Source organism: Netta rufina (assembly GCF_964035555.1).
Source record: "Netta rufina genome assembly, chromosome: 8".
NCBI classification, from domain to species: Eukaryota; Metazoa; Chordata; class Aves; order Anseriformes; family Anatidae; genus Netta; species Netta rufina.
The window spans coordinates 21,343,102-21,358,458 of record NC_140131.1 but is presented as its reverse complement, the minus strand read 5'-3'; the positions used below and the strand labels follow the sequence as shown (position 1 = coordinate 21,358,458).

Sequence of the window (15,357 nt, the reverse complement as noted above, 5' to 3'; positions counted from 1 at the left end):
GATGAAGTTTGCCAGCACATGCACAGGGTCCGAATTATCCGAGGGTGGGGAAGGGGAAGGAGGGGGGGTGAAAAAGTGCAGGAGGAAAGAGAGGAGGGCAACCAAGGCAGGTTAGACACGCCATGCTCCTTCCCCACCCCGGGCAGGCGGGGTGCAAACCGAAGTGACCAGATCCACTTTCCAGAGAGTATATTTTGCTTTGAGAACACCTGGGGTCGTCCCTTCCCTTCCCAGTCCTTCATCCCCCGGCTCCTCGTGTCCTCTCCCTGCCTTCAACCCTCCCTTTCTCTCCTGGGGGGCTGGCACACGTGTGAACCAACACACGAGAGCTGGAGAAGGGGCAGCCAAGGAAAGCTCCAGCTCGCTCCAGGCGGGCAGCACGTGGCTGCACAGCGCCGGCTCCTGTCCTAGGGGCTCCCACCCCAAATCCTTCAGGGTTCCCTGGGTGCCTGCTCTGCTCCCATGGGGCCAGGGCTGCCCCGGGAGCTGTAGGGGGGAATGTCAGAGGTTTGGCTCTGTTGTCTGCCCCGCACGAGCCGTCCTTAGGATGTCTCGTGCCGATGTGCCTGGCTCTTCACACCCCATGGGGCTGTTCCTGTGGTTTGTATCCTTGCAGCCCAGCGGGATCCCACCTCCGTAGGCTTTTAGCTGGCTGGGAATAGGGTGGCTGCCAGCCCAGGGGATGAACTTGGGCCAGCGTGGTCCTGCAAAAAATCCCACCTTCCTGAGAGTGCTACGGGGCCGCTCCTCATCCTCTCCACCTCCAGGCTACCCCTACTGCTGCCCCTCTCCCTGCTCTCCCCCAGGGGTCTTCCACCCCACAGCTCCCCAGGCTTGCAAGCGACGATGCCAGCATCACCTGCACGGGCAGGGGAGACCAGAAAGCGTGGCCGGGACCCCTGCGGGCACACCCCAGGAGCTGAGGACGGGTGGGAAGCCCCCGGTGCCTCCCCGGCTCCCCCAGCCCCACCTCCCGCCAGCTCCTGCCGGGCTCTAGCCCCCCGTAGAAGGAAGGGTTGATCTACCTTATAGGCCACTTTGGAAGGACATCTCTTGCCGAGGCCTAGCGGTGGTGACATAAGAGTCAGCATTTCATACATCTCAGTGTAATGGATTCGGCCACTGCTCATGGAGGGGGAAGGGGAGGGAGGGAGATGCAGAGAGAGAAAGAGAGAAAGAGAGAGAGAGAAAGAGAAGGAGGCATTCCCAGAGAGCGGAAACAACGTACGGACAAAATAGTACAGGGAACAGGAGAGAAAGAAAGAAAGAAAAAAAAAATAAAAAAAAAAGGAAAGAAAGAAACAACAAACGGACAAACAGGAAAAGAACAGGAAACCCGTTAATCAAGGCAAATCATACACGAGAGACTGTCCTGCTGCGGATTTATAGCACTGCTCACACAGACCCAGGAATGCCGGCGGAAAGCGACTCACCCCTCTCTCCGCTGCTGGCCTCAAAGCGCCTGCCCCGCCAGCAGCCCGGGGGTCCTCGTCCTGCCTCACCCCGTCCCTACAGCCCCCCGGCAGCCCCCAGCTCGCCCCACGGGTTCCGGGGCTGTGTGCGAGTGGTATAAATCAGATACACGGCGCTCGAGCCATGGGTTATCGGGGGTAGGGCGCTGCGCCCCACAGCGACTCAAAAGCGCTCGGTGGCCGCCGTGTCCTGTCTTCCCTCCCGGGGGGGGTCTGGGGGTTGCTTCGGCCACCTAACCCATAGCCAGAAGGCTGTGTATCCCCATCTCGTGGGGTCTATGCAATTGGGAGGCAGCGTCTTGCATAGAAGGCAGTGGGCCAGGGTCACTTGTCAAAGGAAGATGCCCAGTTGCTTCCGTCTGGCTCTGCGGATGGACCGCGTCCCCACCATGCAGCAGTGCAAAAAGGCATGCTGTAAATCGGCTGGAAAAAGAAAAAAAGAAAATCAGGAGGAAAAAAAGTTGTGCATGCCATGCTCCCCGCCCTGGCTCTCTCCCGCATGCGGCTGCAAGTTCCACCAGGTTGGAGTTTAAAGAGTCTCGGCAGAGGCAGCTGTTTGGCCCTTCCAACATCGATTGGGGTGCCTTTGGGTTTCACCCGGGGGGGGCAGCACGGAGGGACCCCCGCCTCGCGCTCCTCCACTCGTAGGGCCAGCCTAGGATCGCCACAGCGAGGGGTGCTCCAAAAAATGCCCCGCGATGGGCTGAGGGGTTTGGGCTGTGCCTCCCTCTCGCCATACAGCCAGCGGGATGCTCAAATGCGTCTCCCCGGGGGGGGCGCCGGGCTCGGCCACCTCTTCTTCCCCTCGTGCCAAGCTGCTGCAATATTTGGGGTGGCTGCGGGGCAGGGGACACCTCAGCAAAGCAGAGGCACCAACCTCTGCTGCTGCATCGCAGCGGGGCTGGGAGGAGGGTGCTGGGAAACAATGTGCTCCTGCTGGGATGCTGGCTGCGTCCCCAGCCCCGTGCTGAGAGCAGAGAGAAAAGGCAGCGAAAAAAGGGCCAAAGAGCCCCCGGCAAGATTAGTCCTGGTGGTTTGGGGGTGAACATGAGACAGAGACCACCCGCAGTGAGGGTTTGGGGCACAGAGCAGGTGGGACAAGCTGTCCCCTTTGAGACCTGAGATGTTAAAAGGGTCGGAGGGAGGATGACAGCAAGAGCAGGGGCTGTTAGGTGGGATGATGAAGGGAAAAGATCCAGGTCCAGCAGTCCGTAAGCAGCACCGCTGCAGAGCTGGCTGTGCACTGACTTGCTGTGCCTCACAGCGAGGTGACTTCAAGCCTTCACACTTGAGAACTTTGTTCGGAAAGGAAGCAAGACAGTGAAATTGAACCCGCCGTTCCCTGCGGGGCGGATTTGAGCACCCACAGCATATGCCAGGCTTTGTCTTGTGCGCTGAGATTCCCTGCACCACGAAGGAGGAACAGATTCCCGTGAAAATAAAGAGATTGCAGCAAACCCCAGCAAATATTGCATGAGGACCGTGCTGTTCTCAGACGGGCTGCACGCTCTGCATCTGCCCGGAGCAGACGCCTTAAAACTGCGCTGTGCCCAGACACCACGTCCCCGGGGAGGAGGAATTTAGGGCAGATCTGCCCTCCCACGGGTAGGAAATGACCATAACCGTGCCGTCGCTTGCTGTTGGGAAGAGAGCACAAGAATACGAAGCGGGGAGGGAGTAGGTTCGGGAGCAGATGTCCGTAGGGACACGAACACCAGGGATGCTTGCAGGCAGCAGAAGCGATGCCTGCTTTCTTGGCTCATTTCTGCCTGACTGCCAGAGGCAGAAGGGGTTGAAGAAAGGCAAGAAGAGCCCCAAGGAGTGGAGCAAGACACGATTACAAGACCTGCTCTCCCCAGCACAAGGACAGTTTGCTGGATCTCCACGGGAAGGCTTTCTGCATCGATGCCCCCTTGTAAACCCACCTGCAGATTCACTTCCACACCCTGCTGCACCCCTATGCAGCACCCTGGGGATGCCCAGGCACCACCTTGCCCAGAGCACCCTGTCCCCCACGTCACAGACACGTTTTTGGCTTTTCTGCTAGCATTTGTTGCCAAATTGCCTGGTAGGAAAGGGGTGTGGGCTTGCTCTCTGACGTTATTTTGGAAGCTAGGGCTCTTGCTGCCTCCAGGAACCTGTGCGCTGCATGGGGCAGGCTGACCAAACTGCAAGATGAGTGTAGGGTCGGCATTTGGGGATTTGGTCCACGGTGTCAAAAGCGTGACGTCCACGGGGGTCTTCGTTCTTTATCGGTTCCCTTCTGGGAATTGCTCCAGGCCAGCAGGAACCCCTGAAAATCTCTCAGATCCTCAAAATCCCCAGCTTTGGGGGGCAGCATTTTCCAGTTAAGCCCTGACATCAACTGATAAAGAGCAGGAACTCCTCCTGAAGGCGTCTTCTGTCCTCGGGGCCTCAGCACAGCCCCAGCCTTTGCCAGGAAGGCGGCAGAGAAAAGTGGAAAGGCTGCGGGGACCCCATCCTTGAGGGGCTGAGACATCTGAGGGTCTTGAAAGGAGCACCCACCTTTCCTTACACCCCTCCCAATAAATGAGATTATCATGTCTGGTTTCCTCTGCCCTGCTCCTGGTGCCAGCCCATCCCATAAGACTTCGGGCAGCAGTGGGGTGAGGCTCTCCTCCCTCGCAGGATGAAGGCTGCGGCCAGGGGTGCCTGAGCTCCCCTCGCACATCTCGGATGCCCGACGGGTGAAGAGGAAGGAGGAGCTCTGGTTCAGCCTGTTGTGCCATGGAGATGGGTGGCGTGGCACTAGGAAGAAGAAGGCGGCAGGCACAAGGTTTTGCTCGGTTGCCACCCCGAGGAAAAGCGTAAAAGGAGGTGCAGAGATGCACAAGGAGGCCTGGCCACCACCTTGGATTTAAGGCTGAGAAGCTGGCTCAAGCAGAGGGAGAGCTGAGCTCCAGAGGCCGGGAAGGAGCCCAGGTGGCCGCTGGCCCCCGGGTGAAAGGTGCAGCCCAGGCTGGGGCTGGGACAGACCCCATGGAGCCCGCCTGGCCCCACAAGTGCCCCCACACCTCCTCCCAGCAGGGCTGGCAAGGCATGGGCACGATGCACAAGAACCTGGCTCCCCAAGAGGGTGCCACGGGATGTCCCCAGATGTCCTACAGGGAGAAGGGTCACCCTGGCGTCCCACCCTCCCTCTCCCAAGCAACAAAAGCCCCAGATCCTCCATCCCCAGGAGCAAACCACACCTGAGCCCCCTTTCCAAACAGGCATCGGGGGGGAAAAGCCCTGGTCCCACTGATGCCACCGAGCGGGGACGGTGGCACGCGTCCTGGCGGAGCTGGGGGCTGGCTGGGGGCAGTGCAATTTATCAAACACCCCCAAACCCCCCCAGGAGGCTCCGGGCCCCCCCTGGGGGGGACAGCTGCTGGCCCTGGCAGGCCGCGGACCTCTTTAAACTCGAAGGAAAGCAACGTGAGGGTTCCCTCGGGAGGCGCGGTGGTGGTGGAGCAGGGGGGAAGGAGGGGTGGATGGTGCGTCCCGTGGCCAGGTTGTGGCGGAGGACTGGGAGGCAAACCTTGCACGCCACCCTGTAGGGGCAGTTCTCTCCTAGGCCCAGAGGAGGCGAGATCACCCGTACTAATTTGTACATATCCTTATACGAGATCCTGCCGCTGCAAAGGAAGCACAGGTGGGTTAATAGGACACTGAGAGGGTGGAGACCTTAACCAGGGGGGCTAGGACCAGCTGCGGGGCACGGCTCTTCTCCTTCTGGCTCCGTCAGACCCAGAGAGGGGAAAGCTGGGAGCATCGGTGGCCGCCTTCTCCATCGCAGGCCAGCTCACGCCTCCTCGCTCTGCCCCACGTGCCCCTGGCCACCAACACCTGGTGCTGGGACAGGGCTGGGATTTTTGGGGCAAGGGGGGGAGGTTGCAGCCGGTTTGGACCACGAGCCCTGCTGGTGGAACCGCGTCCTCCCCAGTGCCACCAGCTCTCTGCTCCTCCCGAGGGCCCGGGAGGCCGGCAGCCGAGCGAATCGTGTCTCCGGTGTCTGGGGACCCCGAGGCAGGGAGACATAATGTGACCGCTGGCTCTGGCGCTAGCACCTAGGTCTCTCACCAGAGCACGCTGTGCCAAGGGTCCACATTATTATCCCGTACACGCACCCCTTCTCCCCCAGGCCCAGTCGTTATCGCGGCAGGATACATCCCGTATCCACCCACCGCCGGCTGGAGTAACAAAGCAGTCGATGCAGGAGCTGTGCAGGGCCGGGCGCAGGGGTGCTGAGCCCCCAGCCCCAGCTCCGAGCCCTTTTGGGAAGCGCACGGGGGCCGTGCTGAGGTGCAGCGTGCTGCAGCCTCCTGGGCATCCTTGGACAAGCTGGGAGGGAAACCGCACGAGGAGGCAAAGAGCAGCAGCGCTACCGTCCTACCCTTCTTTGCCTCTGGTTTCTCCTCGCCCTCCTCCCCCCGTCCCCTCTCCATCGCTGAGCCAACCGTCTGGGCAGAGCCAGTCCCTGAGCCTGCCTGGCCTCGGACCCGCGTGCTGTCCCCACGAGACCCCTCCTGGGAGAGCTGCTGCCCTGCGTGGGTGCCGGGACCCCTGGGGATGTACTCACCCGTTCCTCGCCCCGTAGAGGGGGTCGGGGCTGCCCCGGTGGCCCCAGGACCACCAGCTCTCGTGCACGGCCCCTAACCACCGTGGTTTGCTCAAAAATCAGAGGGGGGCTTCCTCAGGGACTGTCCTGGACAGTCTCCTGGGGCAGATTATGGTTTTAGGCTCAAAAAGATAAAAAATGAAACTGTGGCTGGAGCTGGCCTCTCACCAGGCAGGAGGCCAGCAGTGGAGGTGAGGTCTCCAAAGGGAACATGCATCTGCCGAGGGTGCTGAGCCAACATCACCCTGGCACGGTGGCGATGGGACACGGCTCCACAGAGGCTGTCCCCACGCTGGGGGTGGCACGAGCCACCCTCACGGTGCTGGGGCTGGCAACCTTGGAGAGGTGGGGGCTGGCTGGGGGAAAAGCAAGCCCGTGCCCAGCCTCCACAATCCCCAAACCCCTCAAAAACTCTCTGAATCTCGTCTGCAGATGACCTGGCAGGAGCCCAGCAGGCCCCCAGCATGTCCCCAAGGCCTGGGACAAGCCACCCTCTGCCCTGCCCCAACAGGAGCCGGGGGCACTGGGGACCCAGCCATGGAGGCTGCTTGGGCAGAGGCTGGGGAGGATGCTGAGAGGGACCTGCCCATGGGATGGCAGGGGAGGAGAGGGGGAGCAGGAGCCTCCAGCTCTCAGGATAAACACCACGGCCAGCCACGGATGTCTTCAGGCTCTCAGCTAAGGTGCCTGTGCCACCAGGCGTCGTGGGAACTGGCTGGTACCTTTGTAAGGACCGTGAGTGAGAGCAGCCCTGCCCTGGGCACTGCAGCTGGATTTTGGCAGCAGCAGGCAGAGGCACTGCTCAAAACCAGCTCTGAGAGGCTGCCCGGGAGAGAAGGAGCTGGCTACATACCACGCTGCTCTGTCATACTCTGCCCAGATCCGGACAAACTCATCCAGATGGTGAGGCCCCAGGATGGAGGAATCGCGGGTCAGGTACTCAAAGTTGTCCATGATGACGGCCACGAACAGGTTGAGCATCTAGGCGAGGGGGAAAAGGGTGGAGAAAAAGGGAAATGGGAGAGGGAGCAGAGAAGGGAAGGGAGAGAGAGAAGGAAGGGAAGTCAGGGTGAGATGGAATTAAACGAGGAACCGAGAACGCACAGCACGGGGCCGGGGAACTCACCAGGAACGAGCAGAAGAAGATGAAGGAGACGAAGTAGACGTAGGCCAGGTCGGTGCCGCAGCGCTCGTTCTCGTTCTGCCCGGACGTCGCTGTTGTGTCCGGCTCGCAGCCCTTTCCCTCCAGGCAGGACAGCATGATCTCCTGCCATGCCTCCCCGGTGGCACTCCTGCGCCCAAGGCACCGCACTCAGCACCCCGCGGCAGGCAGGATGGAGCAGGGAGGGTGGACCCCCGTCTGTGAGCCCCCCACCTGCGGTTCCCTACCTGAAGAGGAGCATGAGGGAGCCCAGGAAGCTGCGGAAGTTGTTGTGCCGGTTAATGTGGCTTTCCTCATCCAGCTTGATGTTGCCAAAAACCTGCCGGAGGGAGAAAAAGGTTCGGGCAACACCGCCGGTGCTGGGGAAGTGGCTGCGTGCTCACCTTGGCTTGGGGCGCACGATGTGGTGTGGGATCAATCCTGCCCCAGAGCCCAGGTGGAGAAGCAGCCCCGTGAGGGCATGCGGGCACAAATCCTGCCCAGCAAGGACAGGAGGTGGTAGAAGCTGCTGGAGGCTGAGCTGCCATGGAAATGGGGGCTCAGGGGGTCTGGGATGAGCCGAATTTGGCCGCTGGAGATGACCCGCGATGCTGGAGTCGGGCACAGTGGCACAAACAGGGTGGGGAAATGCTCAGTGCCCAAGGGACAGACGGACCACTAGCTCACCACAGACAGACAGACACTGGGGGTTACCAGCCCACGGCCCTTCCCAGGAGGTCCCCAGGGCCAAAAGAGGCAATGAGTCCCCAGATTTGGGTAATATCCTAACAATGACCCACAGCCAAGGCCACGATAGGACAAGGAACGCTTGCAAAGTGCCTCAAATTGGAAAAATGTGCTGTTATTACTGTTAAATATTTATTCCACTTTCCGTGAATCTAAAAATACACCAACTGCAGAGTATTTTTTTCCCTGTACAGGTTTTTTTGCAATGTGTAATTGTAGAATATTTTCTGCCTCCAGCTATTTTGCTCAAATAACGCCCACAGACTTTACTGCTTGGGGATTTGTTCACAATAGTGTTAAAAAATAAAATAAATCAAATACTACCACACAGCAGGGAGGGGGGCTGAGTCAGATGGCAGTTGTTTAGCGCGGAGAACACCTGGAGCCGGTGCTGGGATGTGTGGGCCAAGAGCAGCCACGCGCCTCTCGGGGCGGGAGGAGGCCAAACACCAGCGCTGCCGAGCAGCCCGAGCCGGAGGCGACCGCGCTGCCCACTCCCCAAAATCTGCTCCCTCCCCTCCCCGACCCCTCTTAGCACTGAGCGCGTTGGTTATCGTGGTGGCTGGCTTACCCGGCGGCTCCAGACCCCGAGCATGAGCAGAGATGCTTTGTGAGAGCCTCAGCGTGGGGCTTAGTCACCGAGGCAGCCCCGCTGGCACGTGTTTGACCGGGAGCTTTCGCTCACGTGCCGCTTCTGCACCAGGCTGGAGCGTGGGGAGCTCACGGCTCTGCACATCTCCCCTTGGTAGGTCGCTGCAGGGCCCTCAAATTGGGATCCCACCAGCATCGAGCCCACAAAAACCCTAGGTGGAGGGATGGGTGGGTGCACGGCTGCAGGTGGCCATGCCATGGTCCCTTTGGTTTTAGAGGTATTGGGTACAACCCCTAAAAGCACAACGCCTGTGGGATGAAGGGGTGGTGATTTGGGAGCAGCTGCCACACGGGGTGCCCAGCTGAGCCCCCATGTCCCCAGGGGTACAGGTGAGGAGGGCAGCTTAAGTCCCAGCAGTGCCACAGGCTCTGCAGCTCCCAGATGAGCTCTCCCACCCCTGGGACCTCCCTGGGCACCCGGGCTGGCTGCTGTGCAGTGTGGTGCTGAGCACACTGCCGTGCCAGAGGGCTGCTCGCCGAGCTGTCCGTGCCCACCTGCATCCCGATGATGGCGTAGATGAAGAAAAGCATCGCGATCAGGAGGCAGACGTAGGGGAGGGCCTGCGAGGGAAGCACATGAGTCATCTCCTTCAGCTCGGGTCCAGCTCCAGAGGCATACAGAAAGAGCAGCGAGCAGGTAAACTGCTCCAAACCAGCTCTCCTGCGAGCCAGCAGGGCAGCAAGGCCCAGGGAGCAGCACCCTCAGTAGCCCCGGGCACGGGGAACTTACCTTGAAGGACTGCACGAACGTCCAGAGCAGGATGCGGATGGTGTAACCCTGGCGCAGCAGCTTGATGAGCCGAGCCGCTCGGAAGAGCTTCAGGAAGCTCATGTTGAAGCTGCTGGTGTTCACCAGCTGCGAGCAGAGGAGGAGGAGGGGGTCAGGGGATGGCAAGAGCCCCCCAAGCCCTGCCAGCCCCCCCCAGCCCAGCCCAGCCTGTCACCTTGGTGTCCGTCAGGATGATCTCCGTGATGCTGCCGATGACGGTGATGAAGTCGAAGATGTTCCAGGTGTCCCGGAAATAATTCTGCAGGAGGAAACAGAGAAGGAGCAAGGATTTGAGATTGGGGTGGCCAGTCTGAAGGGTGCTGGGACATCCCCATGCAGAGCTCACAGGAGGCACGCACGGATCCCTTCCCTGGCTGCTCTGGCACCGGGATGCCCAGCCTGCTGGTGGCCACAGGTGGCAATAACTCATCACACCAACCCCTGGGGCCACAAGGCTGCTGTGTCCTCCAAGGGTTGCAAAGAAAAAGCAGCCCGGGACTTAAACGAGCAGCTGGGGACTTGAGGACCAGGAATTAGATGGAGAGGTCTCACTGCTGGTCAGGTCTGGCTCAATGCACCAGCACCTGGTGGCTCCCAGGGACAAGAAACCACTGCCACCAGCATGGTGGCAGCATGGACTGCACGGTACATGGTCCATGCCCCAAGCACAGCAGAAACGAGGCAAAAAGCCCTGCAGCATGGCTTCCCCCAGCACAACACCCACCCGCAGCAGTGGAAATCTGCTTAAAGCTGAGCAGTGCCAAGCTCTGGCCGCAGGATGCCTGCTGCTGCAGGCTGAACCGATCGATCCCTTTGGGCTTCACAACCTGCAGCAGCTCTGGCTGCTGGCCCGGGAAGCCTGGAAGGTCTATGCTGACTGAGAAACCAGCATCTAGCAGTGGGAAGTCTAACGGGAGCCAAAGAAATGGTTCCAACCGCCAGCCTCCAAACAGCTCCCAGGCTGGGACCCAAAATAGATGGCATTGGCCTGGTGTTATTAACACCTTCCCTCCGTGAACTGGAGGGATGAGGTGTGCTAAGTGCAAATTAACGCCCTTGTCAACAACAGGATCAGCCACTTACCAGGAAGCCGAAAGCAATGATCTTGAGGACGCACTCCAAGGAGAAGACCATGGTGAACGCAATGTTCAGGTACTTCAGGGCCAGCTCGTAGGTGTATGGAGCAGAGTAGTACTGATGGAGACAGACATTGCAAACTCGGAGGGGGCCAGCCAGCCTCTTGTGACTGATGTCTGTCCCCAGGAAGGTGTGGAGGCCCCTGCTCCTTGCCCACGGTGCCTAGAGACCACCTTCTTCATCCCCTCCCCACCCCTCTCCCAGGACAGGGGCTCTGCTTCTGAGAAGGATGAACAGAATAATTGTAGATCTTCCTGCAGCAGAGATAACCCTTTACAGGATTTGGAAGTTTTCTTACTCCTTTTCACTTTTTAAAAGTTTCAAGAGCTGGAGAGAACAAGTTTTCATGGTGGGAAAGTGGAAAAAGTCCCCAAACCCAGGCTTGGGAACGAACAACTCTGTTTGGACAAGCAAACTACGTGGTCACATTTTTCACCTGGACGTGGAAACTTGCAGGGACTTGCTCAGAGCCCTCTGAAAAGCTGCTCTGGTCCTCTAGTGGACCACTCACCAGTCACAGCCACTGTGGACCACATACTAAAGACACCAGGAGCTGAGGCTAACCCTTTTGTCAAGCAGCAAAAACACGCTCAGGCTCTGCCTCAAAGCATCTCCTAAGAACAAGCTCAGTACCCTCTGGTCCCATTCAGGACAGGATCTGATCTTCCTCCTCCCCGCCACCCTAAGCAGGGCAGCCTGACCCTGTCCAGCTCACCTTCATCATCAGCACCACGGTGTTCAACGCGATCATGGCCATGATGGTGTACTCAAAGGACGGGGAGACCACGAAGTGCCAGACCCGGTACTGGAAGGTGTGCCGGTTCTGGGGCATGTAGCGTGTCAGGGGCTTGGCACTGATGGCAAAGTCAATACAGGCTCTCTGGAACAAAACCATGTGTGTCAGACCCTGACCAATGGTGACGTGGGGAACACTGGCTGCCACACTTCTTTTATGGGTTACTTGCACCACTGGACAGCCTTTTAAATGCCCGGGGAGCCCCACGGTCCCAAACCCTCCCCGGACTGTACCTCGTTCTTCTCCAGACTGCACTCCTCCATCATTTTGTCTCCTTGCTCTTGGAAGGTGATGATGATGAGAGCCACGAAAATGTTGACAAAGAAGAAGGGAAAGACCACAAAGTAGACGACATAAAAAATGGACATCTCCATGCGGTTGCTGCGGCTGGGCCCGCGGTCCTCCTCCGTCACGTCCACCGAATGCTGCAGCACCCTGTGGGCAGACAGGTGAAGAAGAGCAACCAGAGATGTGTCCCTTGGGACTGCCGCTGTACAGCACCTCCCATGGGATCCACCTCGTGCAGCCAGCCACCTTGGGCTGTCCGTGCTGTCCCAGGCTCTCCTGGGCATGAAGAGAGGGCTGCTCCTACAGCCAACGCTAAAACTGACCCACAATTGATATATCATATCTTATAGCCATGCAGGAGCAGGGATCATCCATCATTCACTTTCTAAGGAAGAAGCTAACACCAACGTCATCTAGGGGTTAAAATCTCTTTTGTCTTGTCCTAGTTTCTCAGCCCTCCTCTCCTCCCTGCTACCATCAGTTTCAATCCCCGTCCCACCTGGGTATATCCAATTAACCCAACCAACACAACGGGGACGTGCCCACCCCATTCAAGGGAAGAGGACAGAGAAAATACTCACTGGGGCCAGCCCTCGCCCGTGGAGACTGTGAACAGGGTGAGCAGTGCCCAGATTATGTTGTCGTAGTGAAACTCGTGTCGTTTCCACTCCCGGCACTTCACCTCCATCTTGTTCTTCTCGTGGTCCACGTAGTTCCCTCTGCAGGGTTGGGAGAGAGCAGAGGCCTTGCTTTACATCGCCAGACAGGAGATGGGGGCTTTAAACCTGGGGGCAGCGCATGGTGAGGGGACACCACAGAGGGGGAGAGGCTGGATAAGAAATAGAGGGAGCAAGAAATGGGAGAGGAGGAAAGATGGAACAGGATGCAGAGTGCTGATACAGAGCAATGGGACAGGACTCGGCCTACATCGCCCATCCCAAGAAACTACAGCCAAAACCAAGCCAAGGACTCCACCACTGGGTACCCAAAGGGGCATTGCCCAGCGCCCTGCCTCTGCCAGAGCTGTCGGCCCAATGCGCGGGGCACCTACATGCAGTCCTTCTCCGTGTCCTTAGAGCTGTCAGTGCAGTAGAAGAACTTCCCCTTGAAGAGCTGGACGGCAATGACGGCGAAGATGAACATGAAGAGCTTGTAGACGATGAGGATGTTGAAGACGTTCTTGAGGGAGGTCACGACGCAGTCGAAGACGGCCTGCAGGAGAGGGCACAGCTCGCCGTGGGCAGCAGCCCTGGCACGGGGCAGGGCCCAAATCTTCCTCAACACTACCAGGTGGAAGACGTCTCCCACTCCCAGTAGGAGAGCAAGGAAAGAGGAAAGAGCCTCCAGTGCTCTCTGCAATCAGGGCAGCAGACACCCAGAAATGAAGTGACAAGAGCCAAAGACCATCCACCCACCAGGAGGAAAAGCTGGGGCAAAAAACTGTCTCTGGGGTGCCACCCTGGGCCTCATCCACCAGCCAAAAATATCCCTTCATGGGGATCACTCAGGGCTCCCTTGGTCTCTTAGTCCTTTCTGGCTCCATACCCCATCAGCTAAAGCAGGGAAATCCACGATCCTACCTGCACTGCATGAATAATCCCGCTATTCAGCAGGGAACCACCCCCCTGCTGTGACACGAGGACAGCACAGCGTGCAAAATCTGGGCTTGTTTGCAAGCTGCTCTGGTGGGAAAGATAATGAACTTTGGAGAGGGATCTGAGCTCTCCCAGAGCCGGGGCCGTGTACTTCACCAGCAGAGCAGCTGGGCTTTGCTGCCTGCTTTCTGTGCCAGCCCCGATGTCCCTGGCAGAGCACCCGGCTCGGATCTATCTGCTGGGCTGCCTTTAAATAACTCACGGCACCGCCAGATGTGGAGCAGTCTGAGAGGAGCCGTGTTTGGAAACAGGGCTCCTAAAGCACAGCAAACGCCCTGGAAATGGCTTGTTTAATCACGACGCTAGTGCCGGGGGCGGGCAGCGTTACCTTCAGCTTGGGCAGCCGCTTGATGGTTTTCAGGGGCCTCAGGACCCGCAGCACACGGAGGGACTTGATGGTCTTGATATCCCGGCCCTTGTTGGTCCTGCCGCGTGGGAGGGAGGCGCAGGCACCCAAAAATGAAGAGGAGACACAATAACCTTCGGGACCTGGGGCTGGGTGCTTTCAGAGCTGCCCCCAGCACGTGCACAGGGAGGGGATGGGGGCCACGTGCCACAGCACTGGGCAGCAGTCACAGGCGTGCTGCTGAAGGAGAGCTCAGCCCACCTAAACACGTCTCCTTCCATGCACACGCTTGTCGGAAATGAAAAATAAAGCCAGCCTCTCCCCCGGAGGATTAGCATCTTTTACAGGGTCTCAGCTACCTTAGGGAATCCCCTTACTGTGTGGAGATGCCAGGTGGCACGCTGCATGTCCCCACGTCCCCAACCCCTCCTGCAGGCACAGGACATTTCCAGATGGGGCAAACAAAAAAACACCACTTCTGCAAATCGTTCTGCTGCTGCCTGCCAGAAATCCCCAGTAAAATAAGGGATGAACCCAACAGGCAGGTCCCTCACCAAGGGTTTTCCATCCTGGTTCAACCTCAGGATTCAGCACCCACACCATCTGTGGGTTTTTTTGCACAGATGCCTCATCCTAAGGTTTTCTGCCTTTTTCCATCAGTGCCCCCTGATGTGGTCAGCCCTCCCCATGTCAGGGTCGTGCTCGCCTCCACCCCAAGCCAGCTGAGCAAGGCAGAGCTCCCCAGTGGTGGTTCCTTCCTAAAAAACCCTAAGGCACCCCCTTGACCCTCATTTCTCAAAAAAACACCAAGGAAAGGACTTACAACGCCAGACGCTCCAAATTACACAGCTCCTTTGCGAGGGTTAATGCAACAGGGAGCACAATAACGGGCGTAATCATTAACAGATTTAAACAAAGCCACTAATTAATGCTCCTCCCCAGGAGCGTGGCCTCACAAAGGGGTGGGAAGAGATTGCACCAACAGCTCCAGGACCTGCTCTGCACCTTCGACCTCCCAATTTTTGCCCAGTGGCAGGGCCTGGACGTGCAGCTGGGGCATCTGAGGGGGGGTCTGTGGCAGATCCCTCTGCCTTTAGCTCCGACAGCGCTTTCTCCATCCCCTGGGTGTGCTTCCCACCATCACGGGGTGTGCACGGACACTGTGACCCGTGGTGAATGCATCCTCCTCTAAAGGAAGGGAGATGCATTGCTTACAAGGAAAGTCCTGCCCACCCTTCCATCCTTCCTGCACCTGCAGGGTGCACAGCAGGGCGCTCAGACCTCGGGGAATGGCAAATAGGGACACAACTAAGGGGCAGCACGGATGGCAGACAGACAGACGTCTGCTCTCCCTCCCCATGTCCCCACCCCACGGACACTCAGGCGGCATAGTTACCCCAAAGCATTCCTGCCGGAGATCCCGAGCCACCGAACAGCATGAACAGAGGGGAAAAAAAGAGAGGAGAGAGAGAAAGAAGGTAAGGAAAGCATCACAGGAGATGCATGGGGATGACCGCAGCCCTCTTGGGCAGCTCAGCTCATCTCCGGCTGTGCAGAAGAAGGCTGCCCAGAAGAGGAGGTGCAGGGGAGGTGGCAAGAGCCAGGCACTGACCACTGCTCAGCCTCTCCACCTGCTGCAAACCCACAAACGTAGGTCTTACAGCCTGGCAGCTCCGCAAAGCCGCCCGCTAATGCCTCCTCCGAGGGTGCCACGGGAGGCAAAAGCTGGCGGGG

At 58.8% G+C, this 15,357-nt stretch overlaps 1 protein-coding gene across 1 annotated transcript in view; it reads right to left on the bottom strand.

Annotated features, from left to right (window-relative positions):
* Positions 1-15,357, bottom strand: part of CACNA1E (calcium voltage-gated channel subunit alpha1 E) — a gene marked incomplete at its 3' end in the record, with an annotated part of 67,866 nt that overhangs the window by 7,165 nt on the left and 45,344 nt on the right. The window contains exons 27-40 of the mRNA XM_084291173.1: positions 15,020-15,031; positions 13,606-13,702; positions 12,674-12,834; positions 12,204-12,341; positions 11,568-11,769; positions 11,254-11,418; positions 10,485-10,595; positions 9,577-9,660; positions 9,363-9,488; positions 9,128-9,193; positions 7,483-7,574; positions 7,220-7,385; positions 6,947-7,074; positions 5,014-5,110 (exon numbers count right to left, since the gene is read on the bottom strand). Coding sequence (XP_084147299.1) covers positions 5,014-5,110; positions 6,947-7,074; positions 7,220-7,385; positions 7,483-7,574; positions 9,128-9,193; positions 9,363-9,488; positions 9,577-9,660; positions 10,485-10,595; positions 11,254-11,418; positions 11,568-11,769; positions 12,204-12,341; positions 12,674-12,834; positions 13,606-13,702; positions 15,020-15,031 — 1,645 coding nt within the window. The remainder of the gene's footprint in view (positions 1-5,013; positions 5,111-6,946; positions 7,075-7,219; positions 7,386-7,482; positions 7,575-9,127; positions 9,194-9,362; positions 9,489-9,576; positions 9,661-10,484; positions 10,596-11,253; positions 11,419-11,567; positions 11,770-12,203; positions 12,342-12,673; positions 12,835-13,605; positions 13,703-15,019; positions 15,032-15,357) is intronic.